Here is an 11,691-nt window from a genome sequence, read left to right on the forward strand (position 1 = left end):
AACATGCAATTTAATGCCATCCTTCTTAGGTAGTTCTCTGTTGCATTAGACTGTATTCAAGGGCCTTTTTAGAAACAATGAATCGTAATTAATACTTAATAAATTAACACGCCCTTTAGGATGCTGGTTCCTGACCTGTGAGTGTAAACTCACTGATGTGTCAGGAGGGAGGTTGAGGTGGGTTATTAGATGCATAAGATGACCATACACTGTACTACACTACACTACATCTCCCATTGATGTCCTTTTTTTGAGAAAAACATTTTCAACTTAGCAATTGCATTAACAGTCTCTGTGAAGCCAGTCACCAGTAGGGAAGATAAAGTCTGATGTGGGTAGACACACTTGAATGGAGGAAAAATAGTCATTAACTGTTTTTTTACTCTTTCACTGACTCTCTGCTCTGTGCGGCAGTTTTGTCCTTGGCTTGAAGGAAAGGGATTACAGCAGCAGTGCTTTGTAGAGGCTTCAGCAGCTGGCTGTAAACTGCAAAGAGCCCCCTCTTCACAGACAGCGAATTAAACAGAATTAAAGAGGCTAAACACTGCGCTGCTATTCCCCTGCACTGCGGGAACAACTCCACGACAGTACACTTGTCAACATCACATAAGACGTCCTCTGCTCGTCATCTGAGTTACATCAGCAGCAAAAAAAAGACTGTGATTTTTCAAAAAGTAGTATTTACATATACACATTCAGGCAAGCTGCCAGTGCTTAATTTCTACAAGGAAACACAAAATATATAGGTCGATACACAGGCCTCTATATGTTCACAACCTGGAAGACTCAAAGGTCGTGCACAGTCATTGGTTGTACTACCATACTCAGATCTGATGCAGTCAAAATCATAGCCCCTTGCCACTGGCTTAACAGAGTAGAGAAGCTAAAGCATGTCAAGGTCAGTGAGATGACAGCAGCTCTGACAGAGATTAACACTAACGTTAAAGAGTGGAGTTTGCAGACAGTTCCTCCCTCAGTTGGCAAATTCCTACCGTCGAATGCATTCCAAAAACAGCGGAGACAAAGAAATAGAGAATAAAACTGTTGTTATCCTCTCTTGCTGTCACTTACAAGTTATTAGCTGACATTTGTTCTTCGGGACAACTTACAAAACTCACAGTGAACACATCATCTGTTTACAAACCTGGACATTAAGTCACTGAAGCAATTCAGGTGAGGTGCCTTGGCCATTACTTTGATGGAAAGTGTTCCCGTGACCTTCTTGTGACGGGCCAAGCTCTTCGACTCCACTAAATGCCTCCACTATTCATAAAGCGCGGCTTTCGGTTTGGCATTGTTATTGCCGAAAGGGGCCTGGCTGGCTGCTGCTCGATATTGCGGAGGCTGGACCTGAATCATTCACGGTCAGGGAAGACACTACATTTCACTTTCACCTGTGTCCAGCGGAGGTCAAAGAACTGCCACCTCGTCCTCGCACAGCCACCACACCAGTGGCGGAAACTCCCGGTTCAGAAAGTAAAAGTCCTCCACAGTATTTTGTTCCGATTAGCTGGAATTGCTAATTAGCACGGTGCTACAGCGACGTTGTATAACTAATTAGTGAAATCAGCTGGCTGAGTTAACGGGTGGAATAAACACACGGCAGGACTTTTACTTTCTGGCCCCTGGACTTTCCACTTCTGCACCGTACACCCCGGGGTGGGTTTCTGAACACGACCCAACGGGCATTTCCCTCTGGCACCTGTCCACCCGTGACGTACACTTTTCCGAAGAGCACGAGGTCACTTAGCGGCTGCATCCTCCTGCGTGCAATTCACCTCAGTTTCATTCCCGTCCGTTTCCATGGACAACCTTCAGCGAGTTATTATTGCTCTGTTTGGTTGAAGTGTCGATAGCACTTCAAAACACTGGTCTGATTGTAATGAAGCTTTTCTCTTAACTTTGCCATTGCAATTTTATTCAAGTGTTGTTTTTTATTCACAAGCACATTTCAGAAAATGTATGGTAATGAATTAATAATTGATTGCTGAAACCACCAATCTGAGATTTGAAAGAAAAGCTAAAACTTGCCTTTAAATTTGTCAAATACTAAGGTCAAATTTGGACTAGAAATCTAAAATCAAAACAACTGAACAGAAAATGAAGCACTCTGAACAAACCAGATCACATGTTTCACTGAAAAGGATGTGGTGAAGGAGAATTTTTTTTTCAGCCTCTATAAATATGCTAATGAGAACAGCACGGTTTGCGACAGAAACCGTGAGAAAATAAAACAGCGAGGTGCGAACCAGCTTCACCGCCACACGTAATTAACCACACACCTCCTCCCATGCGCTACTATATTAGCGTTACACAGCTTCCCCAAGTTCACATACCAAAAAATCATTTATGCTAACCCTGACTGGTGCGAGCAACTCTCCAGGGGGTCTGTGGGTTTGCTCATGAACCACATAATGTAGTGCCACCCATTGGGAAGAGACGCAACAGAAACCAAACCGAGCGATCACGCAGAAGGGAGTAAGTCATGTGGAGGACTTCAGAGTTGAACATGGTCAAATGATCCTAAGTGTGCAGACAAGAGATTGAAGCAAAAATACATGTCTTTCAAAAAAAGAGCAACAGCAATGCAATAATATGGACAGGAGTAAATATATAAGAACTGCATGTGGAAGGTAAGGATAATCCCAATTTATGAATCAAATTTTCACTCTGCGCATTCTTTAGGAATGCGAATAGACCATAAGTCAAAGTTGCCTCTCTCTTCCATTCTAATGAAATACCAGCACAAATGCCCTTGAAAATAAATAGGAATTGTAGAAACCAAGTCCCGCCAAAGCAGACAGGGCCCCACTAAAGGCTTAAAGACTAAAGGCCACGTGTTCTAGAGAGGGTACACGGATATAGACAAGCTACAAGGACACCAAAGGGGCTTGCGCCTCTGTCCAATGTCAAAAAGGCTTTGCTTTGGTGCGTAAGAATTCTGAACGCGCTAATGACAGTCCATTGACCCAAATATCTGCGTTCTTTCTTTATCCGTTTTTCATTTTCTTTTCTTGCTGTGCTCTGTTCATCAGCGTGTACTGCGGTGAATAAATTGCTTATGAACTGATTCTATTCATTTTGACTTTTTTCAGAGGAATTCCTTCCTTGGGGAAAGTAAGCGGGGTATCGGTACCGAAACTCCACAAACAGTGCCCTCGAAGCCCGGAGCTACGAGGCCGGTCCTTGGCAGTGTAGAAACGTACAAAGCAGACGGGATGCATCGCTAGCTCTTACACTTCATAAAATGTATTCCCTGATGAGTGTGCACATTTACTGCATATTGGGTGATGCATATAATAATTACAGCCTTTTTTTTATCCGTCATCTCACCATATTAGGGGACCAAAAGTAATTGGACAGTAGGTTGCTCAACTGTTTCGTGGTCAACTGTGAGTTGTTGCATTTCATGCACAAGAAAGCTAACAAAAGATCAAAAGATTGTTCCAGGTGTGGCATTTGCATACGGAGTCTGGGACTGTTGTCTCACAACATGAGGACCAAAGAAATGTCAATGTCATTTCAGGCCATTATGAGGCTGAATAATCAGAATAAATCAATCAGAGACATGTCCAAAACACTGAGCATGTAGTAAAAATAACTTCTTGCTACATTGTTAAGAACCAACGCTGGTGAGCTTAGCAATAGCAAACAAAATGGTGGACCACAAAAATGTGTTTTTTTTTGGCTCTGTACTCCAGCACACCGGATTTGAAATGAAAGCATGAATATGCGGATAAAACAGTGACTCTCAGCTGTAATTTAAGGGTATTCACATCCATGTCAGGTGAACCGTGTAGGAACTGCAGAACTTTTTTCTAGGCACACAGAGTTGAGTACCTGGTGGCAACACAGCAACTGTGGAGCTACTCACCATTCCGCACGTGTGTACTTGTTCTTACAACCCTTACATGACAAGCACCACATGTACATTACCATGACGACCTTGTAAGATGCTCTGGCAAATTAATAATGATAATCACAAAAGCAGTGACACAAGGGCTCCTTGCCAAATCACAGTCATCACAAGGAGGGCCAAAGTCAAACATATCTGAAAAAGGCTTAACTCTTTAGATGCCAGTATTCTGATAGCATATTCCTGAGAGTGTTTAAATAAAACACATCGTTTGCCTGCAAAACGACATGATTTTTTTTCTTCAGTCACAGAAGAGAAGAGTTGTAGCTCTGAATGGGTTTTACTGGTGTCTCGAGGGTTCACGCATTTTAAAATACATACTTAACCCCGGTCTAGCCTCCATTCGATGGCATGGCTCAACTTAAGCTGGACCAAGCCTCTTAACACTGAGAACACCCTAAATCAGGGCTGGACAAGAAGGGTCATATTGGTTTCTTGGGGCCTATTCAATTGTCAACTGTTATGTTTCAAACGCTCCGCAAAGCTCACTCACTGAATGGTCTGCTACATTCTGCAAAGCCCCTGTGGAGATATTTCATGAGTGTGCGGAGGGAGCAGAAACATTACCGCATTGCAGAATTAACATATAGAACTGACAATATTAAGGCTCTCAGCTGCCAGATCTAAGACATTGTGGACACAACCGGACGCTCAGTTCAGTCCTTTCTGTTATAAAACATAAAACAGATTTTGCGTGCTTGAATATGCTCTGAATGTCATGGTAACATTTGCTCTTAATTATTTAATATACCCAAAAATATTTTTGAGCTGACACTTTGGTATATACTTTTTTAGCTCATAAACAACAGGAATTTGCTTGTGTCCCCATATGAAGTATGTTATTTCACTCTAATTAGGGCTGGGCAATATGGCCAAAATACCATGATATTTTTAATATTATTGGTATGATGGTATTTGGTGGTACTTGGTTTTCCTATACAAATTACACAAGAAGTGAACTGAAATATATTGTAACTGTAGTGAAATAAATATAAACCAAAATGCAATAATGATCAATCAATTTCACTATTTTTTTATAAAAAAATCTGAAAACTGAATGGTGTGAAATACTGAATACCATTCAAAAATTGAATAGCAAACATAAAAAACCCTAATGTGCAACCTGCAATTGTTAGGCTGCTATACAAAATCTTAAAGCACTTTTTTAGAGGGCCAAGCTTATAGGTTTGGAATTGAATGAAGGAATGTGGCAACTTCCAGGAAATGCTGGGTGATAAACCATATCGACGATTAGCAAAGTGCACTCTCATCACCACCATACATGACATGAGCTTTGTTTTTCTCTCAGTTATTTCTCAGTCTGCTGTGGGAAACACTGCACACCTCCAGGGACCCCTTAGTTCTGCCCCTACCTAAGCGTTTTACGCTTTGAGAAGTCGACCATATACATGCTTTCGGTTTTGAGACGCGTGGAAACGTTTGTGATAAATGCATTGCAAATTGTAAATGGCCTGGGAAACAAACACACAACCTTACAGCCGCAAGGCCTCTTCTCTATCCATGCACTCTCCACTGCAGCTGCGAAATTAGAAGGCAGAAATGTTATAGAAATGTTAAAGTTTTTTTCTTTTAAATAATCTGGCACCCAATGCTGGGGTGTGTATGTCCAATTCCCACCCTAATTTGGAATGTCCAATTATCCCCCACCTGTGTCCATGGATCAGCCACACTGCACAGGACCCACAAGTATCAGACCTCAATACAGACCCATGGCTTTCCTTCAAAACACATGACTCAGCCACCTGTTTCACCCCACGCACCACCTATAAACTCACACAGAGCAGATTTAAATCGAAAGACCACCGCCACACGCGGCTGCATGCAGACCACGGACATGCCCACGCCCAGCCGGGTCGCCAGATCAACCTGGGCCACCTGAACCCACCCATAACCTGCGCAACACAGTCGGCACCTGGCTACCGACCGCAGTCGGCCACTCGGCCCGAAAATGCTGAAGGAACATTTCTCATCCATTGTAGTGACCACTGACATCATAACGTCACGGCCCAATTGAATCGAAGCGGCAAAGACCGGGCTTCGTTTGTGAATCCCACTTCCTGGTCTTGTGGGGAGATGTTGCAGTAGGAGACCAGTATAGGTCTTCAGCCACCCATTTCAATATAAGTCAATGGTACCGATACGGTCAAAATAAAATCAACAATTTTTCCCACAAGAAGGTGTAGTTGAAATAGGTGCTTTTCTTTACATAGAAAGTTCGGAGTGCATGCAGGTCTCTGCTGGACTCTTATGTACTCTGTTAAAGTTGAATTAACACTGGACATTTTACGGCGTGGGATTATCTGAAAACGAAACAGTATTTCACCTTAATCACAGGTTTTTCAATACCCGAACTGCCATAGATGTGTCAAATTCAGAAACACTTTGATTTTGAGAAGAAAACCCAACTGCCCTTTTTTCAATAGGCCTATATCACCGAATTGGCTTCTAGAGAAAGTTTGGAGAGTGATTACTACTAATCTGCTTGCCACTCGTCCTCCGGGTGTGCGCTATGTGCTGGTGGTGGAAGTTGGTGAACAATTAGGTACATCATCACTGTAGTGCATGTTGAGGTTCCAGGATGCTTTATGAAAGTAATCAAACCAACACCAGTAATAACTGCATAGACAGCTCCCTGCCAGGCATTTAATTTTGCTCAATGAAAAAAAACATGTACAGGATGCAGCGTCGTTCGACAGAGGCGACAGTTGCTTCTCACTTCGCACAGAAAGCAGCTGCTGTCAGGCTGACTGGCGCCAAGAAATCTACAATTCAGCATTTTTGTCCCGACTGTGCCACATTTCAGGAGGCGTTAAGTGAGGGAGGTAGAGGGAGAGAGAAATATTTTTTAAATCACAGAAGAGTCCAACAGACATAAATGTGCGCAACAGAAACTGAATTCATAGATGCCAAAGATGTTACATATTTCTCATCATAAAGGCATACTATGCAGGATTTTTACCTTAAAAATATACTAAAATAACCAATAACCAGGGATGTCATATCTATGCACTGGCAAAATGGCATCTGCCAAATTCATGCTCCTCTGCCTGTATTTCTTCTTCCAATATGTGTTTGAGATGTTTTTCAGAGATAGGCTCTTTTCTGAGTGGTGGGTGTGGCTACAGGGCCTGTGGGGTGGGACTAGGTTCCAGTGGAGAGTTTGTAGTTAGCTAGCCACTGCAATAGTGGACCTCCAGCAAGCACCTACAGCGAAGCAACACGACAAGCTGACAGGGCTGATTCAAAAAATCTTGGAAACACTTTTCCTCAATGGGAACAGCTGAAGTTCACCAAGGGGATGAAAATCGACAGAGAACATTCCCTTGGCGCAGTAGTATCAACCCTGTTCTACTATCCTGTAGGTTTTCATTCCAACCCTAACAAAGTACACATCATACAACAGTGCAACATCTTGGTGAGCTGCTAATCAGGTGTCAGGTCAGGAGTCAGGTGCGCCAAATTAGGGTTGAAATGAACGCCTACATTGAGGCAGATCTCCAGGAACAGGGTTGGTTACTGCTGCCTTAGAGAAAAACTGAACACACTGGTGTGAGTTACAGAGAGAGCGATAACTGTGCAATGGTAAAATCAATTGCCTCAGCTCAGAAATTGAAAATTGGCATAATGGGCCCTGGTTTTCGTAACATTTTTTGTGCTCTATTTACAGCTTGAAAATTTACGGGGATTTTCCAAGCTGCTGATTTTCCTTTCTTTTTTCTTGCATTTCACCTGGTAACCAAATCATAAAAGAGGAACTCTTTTGTGTTGCTGTGGGAAGCTGTCTAAATAGAATCTGCTCAGAACAGAATATGACACCTCTCTGCTCTTTTTAAGGGTACTATTTACAGTTTGTTAACAGCATACCCTATACACACAAGTGTAGCTAAGGTTAGTCTGCAGCAGGTTTAAAACCGCAGCTTTTATGGGCCGCATACCACAAGAAATACAGTTAGCACGCCATGCTAAAGACCAAGATCGCCAGCCAAGAGGCACAGTCGCACTCTTATTCCGTCTGCAGGGGGTGATGCAGCCAACAAGCGGGGACATGCATGTGCTCTGTACCCACTGAGGGTTCTCAGATTAGCTACACAGTCAAGTTCCCATGCCATGGGTGTGCCAGAAGCTAATGGCTAACTGTGCACAAACACACTGTGCTATGGCAGCATTTATTTCAATGCACACCACTTACTGTAGTTTACATTTTAGCATTATCCAGTTGTACAACTGGATATTCTGCAAAACCAGTCCAAGGGAAGAACCTTGCTCAAGGGTGGAACACTAAATTTTGTTACCACAGCAAATAGAGTAGGACACACTGGTAATACTTTGGCCAAATATTTGGAAAGGGAGGAGAGTGCAGCTTCTGTTGGCATTTGGGAGAAGGGCAAAGGGTTGAGACTCAATATGATTGTACATTAATTGGGGGGGGGGGGGGGGGGGGGGAGTTCCTGAAAAATGTCCTGTTTCCAGGATGATACAACCATGTAGGACTTGTTCTCAACTGTCAATTCCTTCTATCCAAATACACAGTAAAATGTTCAGAGTTAAATCAACTCTCGCATTTGACCTAGACTTGAGCTTACAGTGTAAAATGATACTTTCCCCCCCAAAATGCTATTTGCATTCAGCGATCATGAAAATTCACTAGCAAAATATGTTTGTGAAAAAAACATCTACTTGTATTCTGAAAGTTCTGGAAACATATTGATTGAAAAAAGGCCAAAGTCCAGAAGACTGCTGTGCTATGTTTAAAAACATGACCCAACCCAGTGTCTTTTTCTGCCAACTGAACTAACTTTTGCCCTTTCAGTTTCAGTTACATAACCAGAAGAGACGGCACTATTTTGTTTCTCTGCATTGGTCATCTTATACATTTTTTAAAAAAACAACTAAAAAACTACAAACTACATCAAAAGAAATTAGGAGTTCATAATGAGCCACACCTGCAAAGAGTGAGTATATGCACCCTTGTCTGCAACGTCTGTGGTTGCCTGTCACAACCTGAGGGACAACCGATGATGCCAATTTTATAAGTTCATAATTATTTTGTTTCATCATCATCCATCATTGTTATTGTTATTCGTATTTTATCATGCATTTAATCAATTAAAAGCATGTGAACTGAAATGGAGAGAGTGAATGAGAGTATGATTAATCGAGACTGATATGGGGAGAGAGAAACATTATAGGATGCAATGAAGGAGAGTGCTACTGGCGGGGAGAAAGAAAACATCACAGGAACAAGGGAACACTACTTGAGGACCACGGTTAAATAAACAAGCAAACAAATAAATAACCTTGAATAATTCAGTGCTCTGTAATCACATCATCGCATGCTCGACCACATCCCCCCAATCAGGCTATAGCTACCACAAATGTCTTGCGCTACTCGGCTACTGGCATACAGTTAATAAACGCTGCAACGGAAAACTATTGACTTCAGCATTGCTTCAGGGTAGTGCTCTGGTAATAAGAACCCATTTTACGCTTCATTTTCAATGGGAACTGCGCGAGAGGAATATACAGCATCTTAAACCGTGCAGAGGCATTACGTCATGTTCACAGTATAATCTGACGCCTGCTTCATGGGATACCCCGTGTATTCCCTACACCCAATATCGCGCGTATTAGGCTACAGCATAGCTAGTGCACTACAACATATAGCCTGCTGCAGCAATCGGGCGTTTTACACGTCAATATTCATAATCACCAGATCATTTAATAACGCACGATGTCACTGGATAAAGCTGTGTGTGGCCACAGCAGATGGTTGTGGAACATTTTCAGAAATAATCGGGGCTAATATCAGCAATCATCGAATCATATCAAACAGATGCAAACGAATGCCGTGGTGCTGAACGCCGAAGTAGTGCCATTTTCTAGTTGTCCAGAGTCACTGCTAAGGTTGACTTGTCACGAGCGCAAACGTTATATTACCTTGACTCGTTATCTGTCCTGAAAAACGAGTTGCGTGCATATAACAGACATGAAAACGTACTTGAAGAAAATTACTCGGAGAATCTACAAATTAGTGTCAAACAATTAACTACTAAGAAAAAAAACTCGCTTCGCTGAAAAGATTATCCTACTTCAAATATATTTACATGGACATATGCGCGTATTAGCAGAAGCATAGGCTATGCAGCAACCCGACTCTATGCAGATTACGATATGTTACGTTTCAAATTGACATTTAAAAAATGTTTCCTTTAGCAGCCACTGCAAACAGTACAATGTATTTGCAGGGCAAAAGATAACAAACACATTGATTACCTAATACACAAACATACACGCGCATCTAGAGACAGGTTACATGAGGATGCAAACCAGTAACCGATGTGTTGGTACAAATTGGCTATAGGTGAAAACTAAAAAAAAGGCCACAGTAGAACCATTCAAATGCATGTGTGTTGACTAATAAAACACTACATATAGCAAGGTGAGAATACACTTGTTCCACTATCTGCCGCCTTGCCGAATGACTGCATTCTCCGTTAGATGCTTGCCAACAGTAATGTGTTTATGACTCGTCGAATTACGACATCCCAGTAGTTTACGTGTAGATGGAACAGCAAGTCAAATAAAGTACAACGGCAGTTCTTTTAATCTCACTACAGGCAGCAGCGTTACTATTGCGTTGTCTTACCGTCCCGTTCTTGTCCACAGTCCCCATGCATGTCTACCCATTTTTATCATGGGTGCAACCAATGCTATGTAGCTTTTAGTTTATTGAGATTGACCATATTAGGGTATAAAAACATCAGCTGTAATCCTTCTTATCGGTCAATCATGTCTCTTTCACCAGTAAGCTGCTCTGTGCGTCGTCGTCCACATCAAATACGTCGGCTTTACTCGCCGCTATCTCCGCACACTGTAATTTACAAATGCGTATAGCAGGCTATGCACTTCAAGGAGGTGTGCCAGTGCGCGTGTGCGTGCGTGAGTGTGTGAGGGAGAGAGAGAGGGCAGAGAGACAGAGTGAGCGAGATCGCAGGGTGTTTGGCACTAATGTTCTACGACAGAAAAAAACGAACCGTTGGAACCTCTTTGCAATTACATGCAATTAGTATCGGCTCTATAATTACCAAGCCATCTCTCTCTCTCCTTGTTCCCTCTGTAATTATCACACACATGTTGCCAGTGACAGGATGGAGGAAACGGTTCCGTAGGCTATATGTTTACATAGACTGTAGGCATGTTTTTGTTTTTTCTCGTATCAAAGCTCTTTGCATTTCATGCCACTGGCGTAACTGGTTGAGCAAAACATTATTCAAAATGTATGTTGACAGTGGGGGAATATCAAAAGTAAGCTTTGCTGTAATCGACAGCGATTGCCTTGTCCGCTGTATCGGCGACGATTGCTTTGCGATGGTTCGGATAGTTCTTCCTTGACATTCCTCTTGACCATAATCTGGTAAATCCGTAAGTATTAAGACAGTCACACATTTTTTTTCTGGCTATCGATCTGTAGTACACCACATTGTATTTGAAATTAAACAGTGGATATGTGGATAAAGACTGTGGGTATTTACATCCATACTGGGTGATCCCTGTAGGAATTGCAGCCCATTTTATACACAGTCTCCATTTCAGAGGACCAAAAGTAATTGGCTGCTCAGCTGTTTCTTGGCCAGCTGTGTGCTGTTGCATCATTAGTTCACCCAAAAGAAAACTAAAAAAGGATTTGGAGTCTGCTGCTGTTATACCTCAGTATGGGGACCAAAGAAGTGCTAATTCCAATAAACTAGACTATC

General features: G+C 42.3%; 1 protein-coding gene across 4 annotated transcripts in view; it reads right to left on the reverse strand.

Annotated features, from left to right (window-relative positions):
• The window catches only part of LOC118212222 (GTPase-activating protein and VPS9 domain-containing protein 1-like), a 64,313-nt gene extending 53,442 nt beyond the window's left edge, over positions 1–10,871 (reverse strand). For all 4 annotated transcript variants that reach the window (XM_035389912.1, XM_035389913.1, XM_035389910.1 and 1 more), the window contains exon 1: positions 10,584–10,871. In XM_035389912.1, coding sequence (XP_035245803.1) covers positions 10,584–10,614 — 31 coding nt within the window. In that variant the 5' untranslated portion in view covers positions 10,615–10,871. The remainder of the gene's footprint in view (positions 1–10,583) is intronic.
• Positions 10,872–11,691: the final 820 nt, after the last annotated feature.

Source organism: Anguilla anguilla, chromosome 14 (genome assembly GCF_013347855.1).
Source record: "Anguilla anguilla isolate fAngAng1 chromosome 14, fAngAng1.pri, whole genome shotgun sequence".
Classification (NCBI taxonomy): Eukaryota; Metazoa; Chordata; class Actinopteri; order Anguilliformes; family Anguillidae; genus Anguilla; species Anguilla anguilla.